A 22,249-nucleotide genomic window follows, 5' to 3' on the forward strand; every position below is an offset into this window, starting at 1 on the left:
TTAGTGGACAAAATGCCCCATTTCTGTGCTGTATCTCTTTATGACTCCATGGCTCTGCTTGTTAGAATTTACTGTGTCTTCACCACGGAATCTCCATTGTGCATGATTATTAAACTTCATGTTGAGCAAAACTGTAATTCAGTCACAATACCGTGCATTACAAAGATTTCAGGAAATCTTACTTTTATTTAAATTTTCCTATTTTCTAGGAAGTGTGCACAGAATCTCAGGATCTTAATAGATGTCAATGGCATTTTCTTTATGACTATCATAGAAGAAGTATAGTTTTCAAGCATTGACTTGTTATTTTTCAGGAATACTGTCAGCAACTTAAGGAAATAAGGCAACAGTATCAGTATGAGGTGAAAGAAATTAAAGAAAAAATAGAAGAAAAGGAGGTAAGGAGTGGAACTATTTGCAGAGGTGTAACATCAATTTGATACATGTTAACGTAAGCTGAACAATGCTATAAAACAATGTGACACAGATTGGTGCCTTTGAACCGTTTAACATCATTTATCTTAATTACGATAATTTGGCTGCCTGGCTTTCCATCTCCCCAGGATTCAGGATTAGTTGTTGTGAAGTATATTTTAGTCTGCCGACTACAATAGTTTCATATTTTCACCTCCTACAACAGGTTCGAAAATAAAATGTATTAAGGAATCCATTTTTGATTAAGTTTTTTTATAAACTGCTATGAGATATTTTTCCACATTTAACTTGCCGCCCAATATAATATTATTTCAATAATATTGCTTTAAGGAGATGTGCAAAATATTCTTGTTGAATTAGGAACTAAGAACATTCAGTACCTTGTCCACACCACCCACACCATACACATCCTCTTCTTTGCTAGTCTATTAACATGAAAATGCATGTCTGTGGGATGTTTACACACTTCATCGATAATAAAGGAACTCACTGTAGTATTTCATACAGGAATGGAATTATTATAGTGTTTCTGCACTATATTATGCTGTACTAAGTGCACCATATATTGTTAGGGACGTAGTTAGCTCTGTCAGCCTAGATTTAATCAATCTCTGCTCTAATACAAGTTTGCGTGTCAGGAAGACAACAAATGACACTTCCCCTACCTTTTCCTAATCTGCAATGCCGTCTTTAAGCTCAAAATATTATTGAAGAGTCTGTGGGCAAACCCCATTTTGCCCCTGGGCCCCATTCAATGTGGTCATCATTGATCATGCACTTCGGTACCCAGTTCCTACATATCTATCTATATCTTATCATCCCTTAAGAAATAGCCTGTGAAGAAATGTATCTTTATCTTAATTCTGAATTGTATACTCCATATCCCACTATGACTCCTAGTTCTGGACTCAAAGAAATCTTCCTGTATCTCATCTGTCTGGTCCTGTTAGAAATTTATAGGTTTCTACAAGAGCTCCTGTTATTCTTGTATATTTCAGTGAATATAGGCCTAACCAGCCCAATCTCTCAAAGTACATATATGTCATCATACACTAACCGGAGATACATTTTCTTGTGGGCATTCACAGTAAACACACACTAACACAGAGTCAATGAAAAACTGCACACAAAGACAGGCAAATAACCGATGTGCAAATGACAACAAATTGTGCAAATACAAAAAGAAAGACAAAATAATAATAATAATAATAAATACATAAGTAAGTAAGTAATAAATATTGAGAACATGAGCTGCAGAGTCCTTGAAATTGAGTCTATAATTTGTGGAACCGGTTCAGTGTTGGGGTGAGTGAAGTTATTCATTCTGGTTCCGGCGCCTGATGGTTGAAGGGTAATAACTGTTCCTGAAACGAGTGGTGTAAGACCCAAGGCTCCTGTACCTCCTCTGTGATGACAGCAGTGAGAAGAGACCATGATCTGGATGACCTGTATCCTTGATGATTGATGGAGCTTTCCTGAGATAGCACTCCTTGTAGATGAGCTCAACGCAGGGAGGGCTTTACGTGTGATGTTCTGGGCTGTATCCAGTACGTTGGAGGAACTCAGCATGTCAGGCAGCATCAATGGAAATGAATAAATAGACATTGTTTCTTCAGGACTTGGCCCAAAACGTCGACTGCTTATTCGTTTCCATAGATGCTGCCTGACATGGTGAGTTCCTCAAGTATTTTGTGTGTGTTGCTTTGGATTTCCAGCATCTGCAGAATTTCTCAAGTTGATGGGCTGTCTCCACTACTTTTTGGAGGCTTTTCCATTCAAAGGCATTGGTGTTTCCATACCAGGCCATGATATAACCAGTCAATATACTCTCCACCTTGCACCTATTGAAGTTTGTCAAAGCTTTAGATGACATGCTGAACCTTTCACCATTTCTGCCACCACAGGAATCAGAGTAGTTAAGCTTCTTTGTCCTCATTTATGTCAAGCATATTTTTCCTCAGATAAAGCACACTAAACTCCATTTGGGACTTTACCAATACCCTATGCATCTACAAGAAGATATCAACGCTCCTGGACTCTTATCTTCCTGCAATAAAGACCAGCATAACATTCGCTCCTGCATTTAGCATTTCATAGTTTCCGTTGGGGGAAAACAGAGGAATATAGAAGTACTGATCCTCTTCTAATTACATGCATTCTAGAATCACACATGTGTTTCAAGTGAGACGTACGATATCAACCGAGCAAATCCCAGAGACAAAATGGCTTATCTTCAGGAGCTCAGCAAAGAGAAAGATCCTGGTCAGGTAGTGAAGATTAATACTGAAATTGCTATAATATTTAATAATTTACTCAGGTTTAATCCAATGAAATATAACAAGGTACATTAACTGAGTAGTTTTTAAATCAATTGTTCAAAGTGGTGTGTTTCATATTCCAACATTTGATTTTCAGTAATTCTCTGTGCCCTATAAAGTCCAGCCTTAGTTCCAAGAGTACCATTTCCATAGGTCTGAGATATGGGTAGCTTTGTTCTGAAAGTCCCAGAATCTGAGTTCTCTGCTGAATTGAAAGATCATCACTAAGTTCTGTAAGACCAGAAAACAGGAGCAGAATTAGGCCATTCAGCCCATTGAGATTATGCTCCACCATTCCATCATGGTAGATTTATTTTCCCTCTCAACCTTGTTCTCCTGCTTTCTCCTGTAACCTTTGACACCCTTCTGAATCAAGAACCTGTCCACCTCCACTTTAAATATACCAATTGACTTGGCCTCCAGATCAGTCTGTGGCAATGAATTCCACAGATTCACCACCCCTGGCTAAAGAAACTCCTCCTCATCTCTGTTCTAAAGGGACACTCTTCTATCCTGAGGCTGTGCACTCAATCTCCTGCAGTTGGATACATCCTCTCCACATCCACTCTATTCAGGCCTTTCAATATTTGATAGGTTTCAAAGAAATTCACCCCTCATTTCTTCTGAAATCCAGCGATTACAGGCCCAGAACCATCAAACACTCCTTATATGTTAATTCTTTCATTCTCGTAAACCTCTCTGGACCATCTCCATTGCCGGCATATCCTTTCTTAAATATGGGCCCAGAACTGCTCACAATGTCCCAAATGCAGTGTAACCAATGCCTTATTACATCTCAGCATTCCATCCTTGCTTTTTTTTCCCTAATACTCATAAAATGAATGCCAACATTGCATGTTCCTTCTTTACTACTGACTCAACCTGCAAGTTAATCTTTAGGAATATTGCACTAAGATTTCTAAGTCCCTTTGCATCTCCAATTTCCAAATTTGCTTCCTGCTTAGAAAATAGTCTCATGCCTTGGTTCCTTCTACCAAGATGTGTGATCATACACTTCCCAACCTTGTATTCCATCTGCCACTTCCTTACCCATTCTCCTAATCTTTCCAACGGCTTCTCCAAGACAACCTTCTCTGTCACCTGTCTTTGTATCATCTGTAAACATGGCCACAAAGCCATCAATTCCATAATCTCTTTGGCAATCTCTCTTGCAATCAATCCCTTCAGTAGGAACTTTCTTTTACTAGTGCTGCTGGAATCAGGCGACAGTTTGTAAGAACTTCTGCACCTTGTAGCTATAGTGTCATCAAGCTAGCTGAGCAATCAATCACATTAAAGGATTCACATAGACAGCAAGAGCGAACCAAAATATATAAATTTTAATTAACTTTTCAAAGCTTAAACGTTGTGCCAAAGAAAGATTAGATACAGTACTGTGCAAAAGGCATGGAAACGTATATATAGCTAAGGTGCCTAAGAATTTTGCACAGTATTGTAGTAATTTAATGTATTGCACTGTACTGCTGCCACAAAAAAAAACAAGTTTCATGACATATGTGAGTGATAATAAACTTGATTCTGATATGGGTCTCTGTTGTGGACAGAAAGTGGGAAAGGGATAGGGAGAGGGGAATCATGGTTGGGGAAAGGGGAAGGGAGAGGGGAGGGAACAGTAGGCACCAGAGAGACAATAAACTAATTGCTTGGAATCAAATGACCTTGCCTGCTGTCTCAGGGCTGGGTGAGTCTGCACCCACGCCACCCCCGTTCCTGGCACTGCTTCTTCGCCACTGGTCCACATCCCTCCTATGGGGCTCCAGCCTCGTGATTCCCAACATCCTTTGCTCCCGCCAGATTTACAAATTCTCTGTCTGCTCTTTGTTGACAAATACAGTACTGTGCAAAAGTCTCAGGCACCCTAGATTTTTACATATATACTTAAGACTTTTGAAGAGAAATATGTACAGACAGACAACACATATCAAAGTTGCTGTTGAACACAGCAGGCAAGCCAGCATTTCTAGGAAGAGGTACAGTGTACAGACAGACTATTAGTTTACAAGATTATGTTCGGTAGAATTTGGAATGATAATGTAATGACAAATGATGTTGTCGTTATGCTCTTCATGGCCTTTTCCATCATTATGGTAGGAAGTTTCTTGAACTTACATGAATTTCAGGTACTTTAAACATACAGTACTCTGTGTGTGTGTGTATATATGCTCAAAAATAACATATAAAGAGAATTTCATGGCTTATCATGTTTTCTTCCTCCCACAATTGTAAATTTAGATCATGAATCAAAATGAACTCCAGACCATAAACACATTAACAACATAATGCATTAACAAAATAGTTAAACAATGGAAACACGTTCTCGCGAGTTTTGAATTTTTTACTCAACTATTCAATATATTTTACACTTCCTAGGTTATTGAGGAAGAACTGAAACACATAAGATTTCATCATCCATTGGAAAGTGAAGTAGTAGAACAAGAACACAAGGTGAATTGTGAACTTACATTTCCTGGCAATACTTTGGAGTATATCACTGTTCATAGTGGATTCCCGATGCAGTATATTTGAAAGACAGTAATCTAATGTTTCATAATAAATAGTCACACAAAACTTCTCTTCCTCAAAGGGTGGTATAAAGTTTGAAATACGGCTGGATGGAGAATTGTATCATGAAGATTCCCAGCAAAAGGAGGTAAAGGAAATGGCTGTTATGTTTTCTAAACTTAAAGTATACTGATTCCCTAGGAAGAAGGAATGGTGAAGTGTGACCTTATAGAGGTTTATAAAACTATGAGGGCCAAGGATAAGGTTGATGAGCATAGTCTTTTCCCCTGAATAGATTAATAACTATTCTCTTAAAATATAATATCTTGACCAATCTAAAATAAAGAGGATAACTAGTAAGGAAAAGCTCACAAATTCTTAAATTTTAGCAGGCATTTTACTCTAAAATACTTAGGGGATTAACATGACCTCTACCAGCAAATGTGATGTGTCAGAGTGGTTGGATTTAGTGAAGAAAACCCCTAACAAGCCAATCAGAAGGACATAATAGGGTAATTGACCTGGCCCTCCCACTTGCCAAGTTAAGGCAACCATGTTTAAATTTTCCCTAAGGCTTGGATTGTAAGACAGATACAAGCAGCTGTCCATCTACATACGATTCATTGACAACACTCTTATTCTCACTGATCTGGAAGTGACCCAATGCTCACGTTGAGTAAAGTTTGCAGAATTTCAGTTACTTTGTTCATTTTCCGAGATAAATCTAACAATGAGTAACATCCTTCCAATGAATTACAAAGGTACTCTTCCAAAAGTAACAGAAGATACTTAAAAAGAATGGTTGTTTTCCCTCCACCATAGTGGAGAGAGCCTTTGACTGTATCTCATCTACTTCCCACATTTCTGCTCTCAATCCCTCTTTCCCCTAGATTGAACAAGGATAGTGTGCCCTGCATTGGGATTAGGAGGTCAGGGATGAGGAAATCCCGTGAAGAATTTAAAAGGATTAAGATTACTTTTGAGAGGGAAATCATGAGCCAGGAACAGGGAATGAGATGATCCTGGTAGGAAAGTTTCAGGAAATTCTCAAGAGCTTTCTATAGCTATGTTAAGAGTAAGATGATGGTTGAAGAGAGAGTAGGTCCCCTAGAGATTAACAGGACCACCTGATTCTCGACCCCTAGGTGATGGGTGCCGTTTTTAAGGTGGTTTAATCCCCAGTGCCTAACCATAGTCCTCAGACCTTGGGGGAGGCTTGAGAGGAAATTGTAAATGCCCTCATAGAAATATTTGCTTAAGCATTAACCACTGGTGAAGTTCCCAAAGATTAAATGGAAGGCCGCTAATGTTGTTCCATTGTTTATGAAGTGTAGCAAGGTCAAGCTTGGAAACTACAGGCTGGTCAGTCTGACATAAGTGGTGGGGAATTTACTGGAGGGAATTCTGAAGACAGGATCTGCTGGCATTTGGATAGACAATCTGATTAGGAATCTGCATGGCTTAGTGCAAGGGAAGTAGTGTATAACATGTCTTTTTTTAGTTTTTTAAAGAGGTATCCACAAAGATAGATGAGGGTAGGACAGTGGAGGCTGTATATCTGGACTTTTGCAAGGCTTTCGACAAGTACCCACATGATAAGTTGTAGAAGGTTTGCTCTCAAAGAATCCAGGGAGAGTTAATTAAGTGGATTCAAAATTAGCTCAGAGTTGGGAAACAGAGGGTGATGTTTGAAGGTTTTCCCTTGGAATGGAGGCCAGTGACTAATAGTGTACCTCAGTGGTCAGTTTTGGTACTCTTGCTATTCGTTATTTATATGAATGATTTGGGTGGAGATTCTCAAGGCCTAATCAGTAAATTTGTGGATGGTAAGAAATTAGGAGGTGTTGTTGACAGTGAAGAAGGTTGGCATAGTTTACAGGGGAATCTTGGTCAGAAGGGAAGTGGGCTGAGAACTGGCAAATGGATTTCAATACAGATAAGTGTAAAGTGATGCATCCTTGGAAAGTCAAACCAACATAGTTCTCATACTCTGAATAGTAGGGCACTATAGAGAGTGTAATGTAACATAGGAACCAAGGAATACAAGTGCACAGTTCGTTGAAAGGGGCATCACAGGTAGACATGGTGGCGAAAAAGGCATTTAACATGCTGGTGTTCATCAGTCAGGGCATTGGGTATAGGAATTGGGACATTATGTTGTAGTTGCATAAGTCGTTGGTGAGGTTAAAGTTGGAGTACCTTGTACGCTTTTGGTCACCCATCTGAGCTAATCCAATTTGGCACATATCCCTCTAAACCTTTCCAATCCTCTTACCTGGCTAAATACTCTTTTAAACATTGTAATTGTACCCATCTCCACCACCTCTTTAAGAAGTTGGTTCAATATACCCACCACCATCTGTATGGAAAAACTTGCCTCTTGGATCACTTTAAATCTTTCCCCCCACTGTGAACCTATGCCTTCTAGTTCTAGATTAATCTATTCAGGGGAAAAGACTGTGCTTATCAACCTTATCTATGGCCCTCAAAGTTTTATAAACCTCTATAAGGTCAAATCTCACCATTCCTTCTTTCCAGGGAAATCAGTCCTAACCTATCCAGTCTCTCCTTATAACTCAAATCCTCCAGTCTAGGAGGACTCTCTAGCTTAAGCACATATTTCTAAAGCGTGATAACCAAAACTGCATTAAGTGGCATCAAACTAACATAATTGTAGCCTGACATTCCAACTCGTAGAAGTCATAGAAAACAGGCCTTTCAGCTCAACTCATCAACTTCTGACAATTTAATTTAATTTAATTGCGAGGAATAATGAAGAGCCCAGGCAAGTTGAACTCAAAAGGCATATTTCCCTTCGCAGAAATGTCAGTAATCTAGAAACATACATTTTAATTCAGTCAGTCAAAGAATTTGAGGAGAGTTGAAAAATAGACGGTCAACGAGTCTGGAACTTGCAGGATAAAAGGTGTGGAAGGAGAAAGCTGCACCTCATTTTAAAACATACAGTATGAAACCTTTCAGAGCCATATCAAAAGGGCTATAACTAAAACTTGGGAAACGAGATTAACCAGAAATCCATTTCTGGTAAGCAAGTATATGATGAGTGGAATGTCTTCCTTTGGTGCCATGAATTTCCACAAATCTAAAATTCACCAAAATTATAATACAGCCTTAAATTTGATATAATTATTCTAAAAGATAAATTAGCAAAGATACTTTATATGCTAATATATTTTAGGAATTGGATCTTTTAAATAAGAGACTGACCCACGAGGAAGGCAACAACCTCAAACAGAAGAAATGGCAGTTCATCGAGGCAGGAAGTTTTATGCATAACCTAGCAAGTAAAACTTTGGAAGTAACAGCTTCTCACATGGAAGGTACATAATAATTTTACTGTCCATTCATTTTACTCCAGTCTATTGATGTGTTTCTAATTCCCATATTAGTACCATTATTTAACAATCAACAGTCTCTAATAGTTAAGCTGTTAATTAATATAACTGAATGAAATGTAACAATTTTAGTCTAACATTGTGTATCTAATATGTTTCCTATGTTATTAGATTGTTAAGTTGAACAAGAGGGTGCTATAAGAAAGATTATCACCACCTTCTCAAGGACTTTTGGGAATGGACAATAATTAACTGCCTCACCAGCAGTGTCTATGTTCTGAAAAATAATTTAAGTTCCTGATTTGAATCTAATTCACTCTATTTCTATTCTATTCTTCTCCTGTTTCTCTTCAGTCCTCCAATTTTGCTGATTAAGAATAAAGACATCATTCACAAAAGCCATAGGTGCCTCATTGTTCTGTCTTGGGTCACACTTACAGCAATTTGTGACTCCAAAATTTTGAGTTAGGTAACAAAAATTGTGACATGCCACAGAGTTTCTTATCCCAGAAAATTTACGGCAATGTATGACTCTATATGACTGTTTCTGCACTTACTTTTTATCCTTTGTTTAGTTACTTCTGCAGTTGACCAGGTGGTTGTGATAGAAGCAGATGTTTCAAGAAACAGAAATCATTGGGAACTGAAACGACCAGATACCCTGCTGAATGCACTAATGGCTGCTGAACTGTCTTCAGGTGGTCTAACTGTTTCTGCAGACCACACTGGTAAAGAAAAATTTTGCATTTAAGTAGATACTACAGTAAAGTGGAATTTAATTACAGTATGAGATAAATTTTAATCAGAAAACATTGTAAGTTCTAAATTATGTACTAGTAAAACATAAATTTGTTCCTAAAATCAGTGATATTTTTAAAAAATCAGAATTAATTTAGAAAATGTGAAATAACAACAAAATGTGCAAAGAAATGAGTATCTTATTATTTTTGAAAAACTGTTTATCCAAATTTGAACACTTAACATTAAGTATAAAAATCATCAGCCCAACCTTACTTGCCTATTTCCAACAATACCTTCCTCTCAAAAGCCTTGAAATATGTGTAGCTCTCCAAATATAGGGCAAAAACGTGTGATGTTCAGGAGGTGAAATTAGTTAATCTTAGCAATAGTGTAAAGAACAGAGATATGCATGTCACACCCCTAATGTAATTGCAAACTAAAAAGGACAGGTTTGTATGGTTGCTAGGAAGATACAGTAAACCAAAGTCAATGGCTTCAGATTTTTCTGTATTTAAGGATATTTCTGCCCATTTTGTACTGGATGTCTGACAATTTAGGGACAAAGGAGGTATAAAGACAGATGGTATTAAGTTCAGATAGATGCTGTTAGTATAGATGTGGAAACTGGTGTTGTTTCATGATGATGCAAAATAGGAGATGGCCAAAGATAATTCTTTGAGTCTCTGGAGCTTTCCAGAAGTGATAGAATGGATACTGGAACAGAAACTGATATTGATTCTCTCGCACTGATTGAATAAAATATTAACGAGAAACACAAGAGATTCTGCAGCAATTTCCTAATACCTGAAAAACTATATGCCAGATAAAGTTGATTCTTATGGTAACCTCATTAGCACTGCATTGGAAATATGCTAAACAGTTGGAGGAACTGTGTCACCAATGAGATATTAATCTGAGATGCACAGCAAAATGCATTTTTTTTTGCAAAAGGCCAGTACATGGCTGTAACATAGAATTGGGGAAGCTAACAGAATGCTTTAGTAATTTCTGTAGTGTGTTATCACTACACGCAATAAAAAATGACATTCAACAATTATATAGAATAAAGAATTACATGGTGATTAATTTAGTGATTTGGTTTGAAGGAGTATAAGTAACTATTGGCACAAAAGTGAAGTAAATGCCTTTTCATATGGTACTGGATCTTCCTACGACAGAGATAAGAGAAAACCTGTGTTCACTGTATCGCAAATCAAGCCGCCGCTTCATTTAGTCTTTTAATACATGCCCATTATTGATTCACCCATGTTTTGGTTCAATAGATGGTAAATCAACTCCGTTGAGACCAACAGAGGAGAACTGTGATTCTGAATCAAATTCTCTGTCTGGCATTGAAGTAGATAATGAACGACTGGAGCCCAGATCTGATGATGACGACACGTAAGCATTTCCTTTTACTATTAGTTTACCAAAGCTTGTCAAATGTCAGTCTTTATGCTCCAAGTGACTCTTATCCCAACTTTCTTAAGTACAGCAGGAGCAAAGTCAATAATAAGCAGCATTTAAAGACTGCTAGTGGATTTTCTGCTTCAGAGCTCCAGCAAGCTAGGTTTAATCTTGACCCTTGGTGCTGTCCACTTGGCATTTGCACAATCCCTCCATGCCCGTGTAGGTTCCATCCCACACCCAAAAATATACATGATGCCCCAAGTTGGTGAATAGTCTCTCCGGGAGTGAATGGGAACGTGGGAAGAATGTGTGCTTGACTGTCAACACAGACCTGGTGGGTCAAAAGAGCCTAGTATTTCCATGCACTTCAACGTATTTGGGCAATTACATTCCAAAGCCATACCAGATTAAGCTGTATGAATTTATTCTGACACAGGATTTTCACATGGGGAGATATAGGATAAAATTCCTTTTGCATTGCTGTTTTCCACAGGAAGAACTGAATGAATCTACATAAAATCCATGTCTTTCAGTGACCTTGAAGCATTTCAGATTTTACACAGGTCACCACAATTGATTTGGAAATGATCCAGTTTTTAAAAAAAAAGATATGGCTCTAGCTTCATTTTGAGTTATAAGATTCAGTAGTTATGTAGTGTTACTCACAATGGACTATTTTGCAGCGACTTAACAATATTTTTCAATGTTGTAATGTACAACCTTATTATTGTAAAATTTCTATGAATATTCTTTAGAAATTTTGAAGAATCAGAAGATGAACTCACAGAACAGCTGGTGGAGTCCTTGCAAGAACTAATTGCTCAACCAGCGGAAGCTCGTAATCATGAAGGGAAAGGAGCCAGTCAAAGTGCACATGGTGCACGGGGAGAGGAGAGTGAGGATTACACGGAAATGAATGTCTTCAATACTGAAAGCAAGCTGGTACAATGCTGTGATCAAAACAAAATGCCTGTACCTGATTCAGTTAAGATTGCACAGAACAAAATGCAACTTCCTGAGAATAATGTTTATGGGTAGTCATATACTCTTACAGCCAATGAACTAGAATGTCATTCCAAACATCCCAAGTCTAGAATTGATTATTTTAAACAAACACTAATTCCTCAAGCTGTTATTTGCATATTTTCTATTTGACTTTCACTTGCAGTAACCAACTGACAGACCACTTCCAATCTGTATCCAATGAATATATAATTATTTTATGTTTCTCCCCAGCGAGTAAACGTGTGTATGTTCATACCTGGAAAAAATGAGCAAAGATGTCACCTTAGCAGAAACAGTTGTAGGTCTGCTTGCCTACTCATCCCATGGAATTTCCTTATTTAGTCTCAACATTTGTTTTTAGAAAACATGGCATTGAGCCTGTTTATGAAGATTTTATAATAGATTTGATCGGCACCTTTAAAGGATTATTAAATTTAATGCCAGTTATAGAACAGTTAATCATAATCTGACTGATGGAAGCATCTTCTGGTGTATGATTGCACGATTCAGCGGTGTGGTACTGCTGTCACTGCAACTACACATCTTGCACCCATTGCCATCAACTCTTAACAGTCCTCTTCTCACAATTATTCATTTTTAAAAACTGTTTTCTTGTTCTTGCCCACCACACACACTGTGAGTTATGGATCCAGTGTCATCTGCAGGAGTAAGCAGTGGCAGAAGCAGCTATTTTTGGCAACACTGCCAGAGGTGATCAATGAACAGAGCTTGCTGGAGTAAACTCCCAGTGTCACACCAGGGACACGTACTGTGTCATGTGGCACCACAATTATGCTCATTGGGATACAATAGGAACGGTTCTGAGCACTCAAACTAGGCATACAAGAAGTGCTGTGGAGCAGCACAGATGATCTAAACAGATTGATAAGTTATCCTGGCTTTGCCAGCAAACATACAAAAAATAAATTTAAAGTTCAAACTTTGAGCTTTAAAAAATTAAGTATTTCTGAAACAATAGAATACAGCAAATATTCAAGATATTTTAGCTGCTTTTTCCTCCAAAATGCAAGGGGGTAAATAAGAGATTCCCACCACACCACCAACATGGGCAGTCAGCTGCTCCCCAGTCAGTGTAATTCAGATTGCAATAACTTACAGGCCCTACTGGCTGAATATACAGTGGATTCAGGTTAATTGCACCATCAGTTAATGGGGGCAGCCGGTTATTCGGGACAAATCTTAACAAAAATAGAGAAAATAGCTGGATTTTAAAAATTTATTTGGGGCGCTTTTCCAGTTAGTTGGGACAGGAGACTGTTGCCAAACAGTTTCTAACTAGCATTAGTCACGTGCACTTGCATGGCCATTAGACACTACACCATGCTTCAAGTGAACAGTGTATAAATAATGCCAGTTGCATGTACAAACAATAGTGATTTTTGTCACTGATAGTGGGTGAGAAATAAGTCGTAAGACAATTCAGAACTGTTTTCGTCACTGTGGTTTCAAGCATCCAAGCATGGAGATGCCAGAAATAGCTGGGAGTGAAAGTAAAATTATTTCACTACTTCAGCAAGTTAGGAACTATGAAGAATTTCAAGGTATTGACAATCATCTTGAATGTTTCAATGAAATTGAGGATTTGGAGGATGGAATCATTAAAAACATTGAATAAAGGTACTCCATTATCTGCACTTTGTCCACACTGATATTGTTCATTTACAGTCAATCAAAAGAACACAGTGTACACTGGGTGAATTCCTCCATCAATAGCAATTAGGAACTAATACAGTTTTATGGTATTGTAGTAATATTAGTAGTATTCTAATTTATTCCATATTTCGTTTAATTATGTAATTTGTAACTCAGTTTATCTTTTTTTAAAATAGCTTTTTAATTATTTCCATGAAGCTTCAGCTTAGTGGGGCAGCTGCTTAACTGGGCCAAAATGTACTGGTCCTGATGTCCCGCCAATGAACTGGAATCCACTGTAATTGCAAATGTTTCTGCATTCACATTCCTGGGTTTGCCATTCAATAAATAAAGGAGATACTGCCTCCTGTTAGCTGTTCAATTGTCTGTTATCATTCGTGACTAGATCTATTCTTTGCCTGCTGCTTTTATCATCTGTGCTGCAGCTTCAACAGATTAACAACTCAATATTAGGTACATGGTTTTGGACCTGGCAAGCCCTTCTGCATCTCGCAAATCAGCATCTGTCTGACCTTCATCCAACAAAGGTAATAAACTTACCTTTATAATCCAAGTTTTATGGCTATTGTACTTAGCAGTTATTATTATCTTTACACTTCCTTATGTCAAGTTGTTTATATCGCCACTGAAATAGCAAACAAGACAAATGAACTTGGAAAAAAATTAAACACCTGATTTGAATAGGGCTTTTTTATGGTCATATTTATTGGTGAACATGAAGTCTTCAAAGATTTATTTTTATTTTTGTACTATACACAAAACAGTAAACATTCTCGAATATTTACAAACTATTATATAATATTTGCATTGTTTTGCCTCTACTCCCTTAGGATGGAGAGTGAGGAGAGACTCCTTATTTTACAAATATTATTTAGTAATTATCTTAGCTTGAGCCATTATTTAGACACATTTAATAATCATCTTGGGCTAAAGAAAGGTTCCAAAGCAGATATAAATGATGTTTCAAACTCAAGGTCGGAGAATCTGCTCACAGACTGGCGTGCATTCTTTCTAATTTCTATCCTTTTTTCAGGTGATAGTGTTAGAATAGTATTCATAGCATCGGCGTAACTTTCTTCACTGTCTGCCAAGAAACCTGTTTTAGCTCCACCAAAAGGTACCACAATGTCAAGCTTGGGACCGCCCGAGTTATGGGCCAGAATAATGGTTCCTGCAGCCATGCATTCCACAACACCTATAAGAAAAAGGGGAGAAAATGATTAATGAGGCAGTTCAATAATGCAGTGACAAAAGCACATTCATTATATCATAGCATTAGGAACTTCATAGTTTTTTGCAAAATTAGTATTTTGGAACACTACAGTGGACAGTTCCAGAAATCCCTTCCTTTTAAAGCAACCTATTTCTAGGCTTTATCAATACAGAATCTTCATGGTGATTCAATGCCTAAATATAGACTTGTACCAGGACTACATGGTAGGTAGTACAAAAAAGTATCAAAAGTTGATTCAAACCACGTTCCAAATTTCCTGGTTCTAGTCTAGGCTCATTTTTTTTTAACCAATTTTTCTTATCTAACTGAAATTTTAATCTTTCGATCACATCACATCTTTCTTTCCAATTGCTCCTGTTGAATGGAGGGATGGGATTTTGCTGCATTTCCCAACAGATTAAGAAGTGCTACCACAACCACATATTTAAATATCTCAAAGAAAGCAATCCAGCCTCAGTCTATTGGTCCTATTGAATGAACTGCAAACGGGATCGGTAGCACCTGATGCAATTTCTTCTTTAACAGCTGTATTATTAATATGCAGAAAGTCAAATTGCAAAAAGAAACTACATACCTAAATTGTTTTAGTAATTCATCACTTAGTATCTTTAAAATAACATGCAAACACAATTACAGCGTGAAAATTAATTATCATGACTCAGGTAGATTTACTTTTTGTTGTTATGGAGTCGGGATTTAACAGGGCATTTGTTCTAGGATGGAGAGACTTGGAGAAAGGGAGATTTGTTGACCTATTGTTTATATGCTCATCTGTATTTATTTCAGTTGCACTGATTTAGTGTTCCATAAACATAAAAAATGTTACTTATCCATGTAGTTTTGTTTTGAAGGTTAAGTTGTAGTTAAGTCTAAATTTACAGGCAATCCCTTAAGCACTTAATGCTAAATATCTCAAAAAGCACACGAGTCTATAATACTTCAAGCATTAAATATTATATAACCGTGAAGTGCACGCTAAAATGGTCCAAGTCAAAAGAAACTAGAAAGAATCACAGCTGAGATGTACATGATTATATAACATGCTCACCTATACCAAAATGTTCATTCCACATGGTATGCAGACCAATAGTAGCTTCAGACAGATGTTTTTTAAGTTCTTCAAATGAAATGTTAATCTTAAACTCAACATTCTCTTTTACTTCTAAATTCTCACAGAGTGTTTTTAGGCAAGATACTCGCTCTTCATCCTCAGCATTACGGCAGCCTCCAATCAGTATTAGTTTCACACTGCATTTCTGAGTATATTTCTGAAGGAACCGATGGAAAGCTTTAATTTGTAGAGCATGGTCCTTCTCTGGCCGAAACTGCCCAATTGAAACAATGGAATGTTCTGTCTTGTTACCATCATCTTCTAACGGAATATTTAACAATGTCTGAACATCACAAGGTGGACAGACAACATGGGTTCGATCACCTGCTTTCCAAAGAGCGAGAATATGATTCAGAGTCCATGTGGAATTTACCATTATAATGTCACTGCAAGAACCAACCAATCCATATAGCATGGCAAAAATATGGTAGTACACAAGTTTGAGATTGCTCAGGATAGGATTGTTTGATATAAAGGCTGCATTGTTAAATCTTGGGTTTCTGTCCTTCACCACAGAGAGCATGTCCGTGCTAATAGTAGGATAGTGAACATAGCACGCTACTTGGCAACCACCTAAGTACTTGAAGAGAGGAAACACATATGCATAGCCCATGGAATCTATACAAATATCAGGAACATACTTCATAAGGGCCTCCCATCCAAGCAAAACAGATCCTAGACTTTGACCTAGCAGTGTAAAATATGGATAAAACTTAGCTTCCACAAGATATCGCTTTTCAAGAAAAATAAATTCAACAGGTTGGGGTAGTTTGATATTGAATCGTCTGTGTGCTCCAGCCAGTATTTCTTGATCTGTGACATCATAATCTCCAGTGTAAATGATAATTTTAATATTGCTGTATCTGTGAATCCCAAAACATAAAAATTAGAACATGACTAACAAAATGTATCATTTTTGTAAGTGCAGGCATATTATAGAAAATACTTTGTAGCACACTTGATGATCTTGATATATAGCAAGCATATATTAGTAACATTTATGATAAATGCAGGTTGGTCTTAATTTTAGTTATGCAATTAATTCATAGAACCTGATTAAAAATATTCTACTTATTCAAATATATATGCAGTAGAAATCTGCACCAACATTCATGACATTTGTACTATTTAGATAGTCCTTGAATTGTGAATGTTCGATTCAGGAATTTTTATTGTAATAGCATTAATTTCTTAAGCTTGAATGAAAGACTGCTGATGCTGAAATCTGAAGCACAAACAATTTTCTGGAAGAACTTGGTGGCTCGAGCACCATCTGTAGGAAAAAAGGGAACTGTTGATATCTTGGTTCAAAACAGCATCCTTTCAGTTCGAAGTCCTTTCCTACCATAGCAGCTGCTTGATCCACAAGGTTCCTCCAGCAGATTGCTTTTTGACCCTCTACAAGTGTTCCTTGATTTTCAAAGCTATTTTTCTTGTAAAGAATAGTCTGCAGATAGAGGACAGAGAGGGGAATGTCTAGGAGCCATTAATAACATGCTATGCAGGCTCAAACATGTTTCTGTCATGCATTACGAGTGTAATTTTACTAACTACTACAGTAATTTAGAAGCGCAGCAAAAACTGTGAGGTCTGCTTCAGTGTAGTATAGCCCACAGTAATCTTCTTTTGACAGAGCTGTGGTTATAAATGCATGATAGAAACACATTTATTCTATGCAGAGACACAGACACATTGTTGGGCTGGAGGGGATCATGTGTAGGGAAGAACAAGGTCATAAGTTGATTTGAATACTATTAAAAAATATTATCATTGGGCTATAAGTTTGCTTTTTACCTGCAGTCACAATTAAACAAAATATTTTTACAATTTAATCTTTTAGATGCATTTTTATGAAAAAATGCCAAATGAGTCTCCGTGAAGTAACTCACCTTTCCTGTAAGGCTCTTATTGCACACCATAACACCCTTTCTCCTCCACCCCCGGCATTGCAGTAAGGGTGAAAGAATGCTACTGACAAAGACTTCTTGACGTTGTTTCCCGGAGTTTGAGATGCTTTCTTCTTTGAACAGACCCAGAATCGAATGTATAGCAAAATAACGATGAGGGCAAACAATAAACCAGTGGTTACAAAAAGCACGGGAATGATTAACGACAGCAGAAACCTAATGTGGGGATAAAAAACAACATCAATGTTTGTATCACAAATGTAAAAACCTTAAGACTTTAGAAAATGGAATTTTCTTGCCACACTACTTGTAACCTCTCCCCTGAGGTTGGCTCACTCGCAAAGACACACAGAAGTTCTTGGATTTTTTTGGATCCGTTTTGTATTACCCTTTTTACTCAGAACTGGTCTAAGGAAATCAAACATCTCCTGTAATTTGTCCAAAGTACCTAAAAACATATTTCACTAGTATACTTGTAAAATTCAGAAGCAATCACTGTAAGAAGGCAGGATGTGGTGGTAGGCTGATGGTTTTGTAACAGTCCACATGGATAATTTCCCAAGACATTCACCTGTGGAATTTAAATTCAGCTAAATAACACAGAACTCCTCCAAGTGGACACAGAAGAGACTGCAGATACTGGAGCAACAAACAAGGTGATGGAGGAACTCAGCAGATCAGACGGCTTTTGTAGCGAATAAAGATAGTCGACATTTCAGGTCCAGTCCCAATGAAGAGTCTCAACCCAAAATATTGATTGACTATTTCCATCCACAGATGCTGTTTGGCCTGGTTTGTTGCTGAGGAATTTAACAAACTTGACCTCAAAGCTCAGATCCGAAGTGAGTATGCACACTATTAAGAGCCCGCAACTAAGATGACATAGTCATCAGACAGAGTGGAAAGTAAAATCTGAGTAGCTGAACTGTACATGGACAGTCTCAGAATACATTAAACATACTAATATATATGATTAAAACACTGTGGTTTCTGATAAGTGTGTAAAAGTACCTCATTGGATTATTTGACGTTTTTTATTTAGAGATACAGCGTAGAATAGGTCCACTTGCCCACTGAGCCGCACTGCCCAGCAACCCACCAACTTAACCCTTGCCTAGTCACAGGACAGTTTACAATGACCAATTACCTACTAATGAGCACATCTTTCGGAAAGTAAGAGGCGAAGTTCATGGGGAGCAACGTACAAACTCTTTACAGATGAGTTCAGAATCGAACTTCCGACGCTCCGAGCTGCAGCTGTGTCACGTTAACTGCTATGCTACCGTGACTCCCTTTTATACTGCATGGTAGTTTGTACATTTACTGTTGGAGAATTTTTTGAATCACAATCATGACAATTTTCTGAATTGTCTAATTCTATTTGTACAAGTATCATCAACTGGTTGGCATCTGTCTGTCTCGAAGGACAATGAGTGATGGTGATTATCATCACAAGCCTGGGTGGAAGGTATGGAGATCCTGGGATGCCCAGTCATCAAAATCCCCCTCTGGGCCTCACCAGTGTAGTCCAGAGGAAAGCTTATGAAGCAGTATGTTTGGCACCAGCTTGGCTGCAGGAGTTGCTGGAAGGATGTTCAGTGATGTCCAGCTGCCTGAGGGGCTCCACTCCGGATTTGCTGTCTGGGCTTATGCCATAGTCTTTGTCTCTCCTAAGGCTGCCCACAAGGCAGTGGGACTATTCACCTATAGCTGGGGACCTGGTTCATGAACACCAGGGTGTGTCCACACACTGGTGGGCCTGCTCCGTGTGCAGGAGGTCCTCTGTAGTTTAGCCTGTGTCCGAAAGGAGTTCAGTTTCTGTGTGTGGCCGGCCAGGAGGCACGACATGAGGCTTGCTGTTGGAAAGGCTATGTTCTGGCAGGAAGAGACTTACACATTCAGCTCTCCTCTTCATAAGACTGCTAGCCAGCTAAGCACCCCAAAATTGCACCTCCCCAGCAGAGAACATGTTAGCCAGGAATACTAACCAATATACTACCAAGGACTCAGCAAATTTTAAAATCAATTTTCATGTGGCAACATCTGCCTTTTCTCCTTAACTGTAACCATAACACTACATTTCACCTGATGGCTTTTCCCTTGTACTACCTCAAAGAACATGTGCTTTGAAATGTTCAGTATAGATGCCTTGATTTCACTGTACCTCAGTACATGCAATTGTTGTCAGACCATAAGACCCAGGAGCAGAATTAGGCCACGCAGCACATCAAGTCTGCTCTGCTATTCCACTATAACTGGTTTAGTATCCCTCTCAAACCCATTCGCCTGCCTTCTCCCCTTAACCTTCCATACACTGATTAATCTAGAACCTATCAACCTCAACTTTAAATATACTCAATGACTTGGCCTGCATAGCAATCTATGGCAAAGAATTCCACAAGTTCACCACCGTCTGGCGAAGGAAAATTTTCTTAATCTCTGTTCTAACTGGATGTCCCTTAATTCTGAGGCTGTGCCCTCTGGTCCTAAGATTCCGAACTATAGGAAATTTCTTAACATCCATTTTATCCAGACTTTTCAATATTTGATAGGTTTCAATGAGATCCTACCTCATTCTTCTAAACTCCAGTGAGTACAGGCCCAAAGCCATCAAATGCTCCTCATATACTAACCTTTTCATTCCTGGAATCGATCTCGTGAACCTCCTCTAGACCCTCTTCAGTGAGTTTAAGATTCAGGACCTGAAAAATTAATTTTCTCTCTCTTTCCACAGGTACCAACAGACCTTGTATTTACAACAGTGTCTGTTCTCATTTAGTACGAGGCATGCAAAGAGTAGAGGGATCACACAAAGCCAGCCTATGCAAGGTCTAACTCTCCTACCCCTGGAATTGAACACTTCTCTCCTCTCACACCAGACCCTTGTTCAGTGTTTACAGCAGCAACATACACCGGAAGATAACAGGGATAACCCTGGGTATTATGGAGCAGTAAGTCCTACATTAGTGGTAGGCAAACTATCAGAGATGATTCTTAGAGACAGGATTTACAAGCATTTGGAGCAGCATAGTCTGATTGGGGATATTCAACATGGCTTTGTGAGAGTCAGGTCATGCTTTATCAGCTTGATTGACTTTTTCAAGTGGCAAAACAAATTAGAGCAGTGGAGTAGTATACATGGACCTTGGCAAGGTGTTCGACAAGATTCCCCATGGCAGGCTCATTCAGAGTCAGGAGGCATGGGATTCAGGGGAGCTTGGCTGTGTGGATTCAGAATTAACTTGCACACCTAAGGCAGAGGGTGGTATTAAATGGGCCATTTTCTGCCTGGAGGTGAATGACCAGTGATATTCTGCAGGGATCTACTTTGGGACTGCTACCCTTTGTGATTTTTTATAAATGAACCATTTCTACTGATAGGAGAAGGGGTAAAGGCAGGTTACTGGTTCCTTAAAACTTTGAGCAGATAGGGTTCATCAGCTATGGTTGGCAGCTCATCTAGAAGGAAAACGCTGACCTCAAACCTCTGCTGCCTTTCAGCTATACTCACTCATGGGGAAGGCTTCGTGAGTGAGTCCAGAGCTGGCGTTCCTAAGGCAGTCCTACATTGAGTTCAACACTGAGTAGCAACTGCTGCAATGCTGCTGGTGCCAAACTGTATTGGTATCTGCCGTTCCCTTGGATTCATCAGTTCCGTGGAGAGGGGGAACCTGCTGCACGGGCAACAGTTTGCTCTCCATATTGTACTGCCCTGGCCTGCATATCAAGTAGATAGCTAGGATGCAATATCCCTGGTTGACCCTGACGAACAAAGGGCCTCAACCATAACTGCTACGAGCTATGAGCAGTGTGCTGTGGGTAATGTGTTTTGCACCTTGGCCCCAAGGAATGCTATTGTGTTTGGCTACATTTATTGAATGATAATTAAACTTGAACTTAAAAGCACAACATTGTGGGCCGAAGGGTTTTAATGTCCTATGTAAAATTCCATTTTATATATGAAAAATACTGGAGGATCTCATCTGTGGAAGGAAATGAACAGTCGACCCGTCCTCGGGCCAATTACTCCGGCATTTTAAGTGTGTTGCTCAAGACTTTCAGCATCTGCAGAATCCCTGGTGTTTCCGTATTTACAGTGAGCTCAGTTCTCCATTAATGATCCATCAGAACGGACACTTCACAGAGGAAGCAACCGAGCGGCGACACCAACCCCGGACAGACCGTGGGCGTCACTAACAACAATGGTGGCTGCCCGCCCGAAGAGCGAAACCCCCGCTTTCCTTTCCTTTCCTCACCTCAGAAAGTCACACACACACCCGCCACTCGCGGCCATCGGTGACAACACGGCAGGTTCACCTCCGACCCGGACCTTCTCTCCGACCTCCCGATGTACTGTAGATCCTCTTTCAAAAGATTATATATATTGTAAAAATTTATTCTCGCAGAACCATTGTCGCAACAATAAAAAAAAGAAAGAAGAAGAAAAGGAAAAGTGGTGGTTAAACAAGCATCTTCGGAGGATCCCCCAGTTCAGAAACAGGCGGTGACATCACGGGCAGGGACGGACGGCGCGA

General features: G+C 38.8%; 2 protein-coding genes across 4 annotated transcripts in view; one reads left to right on the plus strand and one right to left on the minus strand.

Annotated features, from left to right (window-relative positions):
- The window catches only part of LOC134349695 (serine/threonine-protein kinase Nek5-like), a 44,034-nt gene extending 30,208 nt beyond the window's left edge, over window positions 1-13,826 (plus strand). For 2 of the 3 annotated variants that reach the window (XM_063054397.1, XM_063054394.1), the window contains exons 15-21: window positions 315-398; window positions 5,145-5,219; window positions 5,359-5,424; window positions 8,476-8,617; window positions 9,208-9,360; window positions 10,657-10,774; window positions 11,539-13,826. In XM_063054397.1, coding sequence (XP_062910467.1) covers window positions 315-398; window positions 5,145-5,219; window positions 5,359-5,424; window positions 8,476-8,617; window positions 9,208-9,360; window positions 10,657-10,774; window positions 11,539-11,821 — 921 coding nt within the window. In that variant the 3' untranslated portion in view covers window positions 11,822-13,826. The remainder of the gene's footprint in view (window positions 1-314; window positions 399-5,144; window positions 5,220-5,358; window positions 5,425-8,475; window positions 8,618-9,207; window positions 9,361-10,656; window positions 10,775-11,538) is intronic. The other variant, XM_063054395.1, reaches the window with a different exon arrangement.
- Window positions 13,827-14,152: 326 nt separating this feature from the next.
- On the minus strand, window positions 14,153-22,225 carry alg11 (ALG11 alpha-1,2-mannosyltransferase). Its single transcript, XM_063052915.1, has 4 exons — window positions 21,971-22,225; window positions 17,697-17,930; window positions 15,745-16,670; window positions 14,153-14,657 (listed from the first exon to the last, which is right to left on the minus strand). The coding sequence occupies exons 1-4, from the start codon at window positions 22,006-22,008 to the stop codon at window positions 14,380-14,382; spliced, it is 1,476 nt and encodes a 491-aa protein (XP_062908985.1). The 5' UTR covers window positions 22,009-22,225; the 3' UTR covers window positions 14,153-14,379.
- Window positions 22,226-22,249: the final 24 nt, after the last annotated feature.

The sequence above is a fragment of the Mobula hypostoma genome, chromosome 7 (assembly GCF_963921235.1).
Source record: "Mobula hypostoma chromosome 7, sMobHyp1.1, whole genome shotgun sequence".
Taxonomy (NCBI): Eukaryota; Metazoa; Chordata; class Chondrichthyes; order Myliobatiformes; family Myliobatidae; genus Mobula; species Mobula hypostoma.

Excerpts from the sequence above, each read along its gene's own strand:
- alg11 (XM_063052915.1), bottom strand. The coding sequence starts at position 22,008 with ATGGCCGCGAGTGGCGGGTGTGTGTGTGACTTTCTGAG. Across the intron at positions 17,931-21,970 it reads TGTGTGTGTGACTTTCTGAG|GTTTCTGCTGTCGTTAATCA; the intron begins GTGAGGAAAGGA and ends TCCCCACATTAG. Across the intron at positions 14,658-15,744 it reads GAATGAACATTTTGGTATAG|GTGTTGTGGAATGCATGGCT; the intron begins GTGAGCATGTTA and ends TTTTTCTTATAG.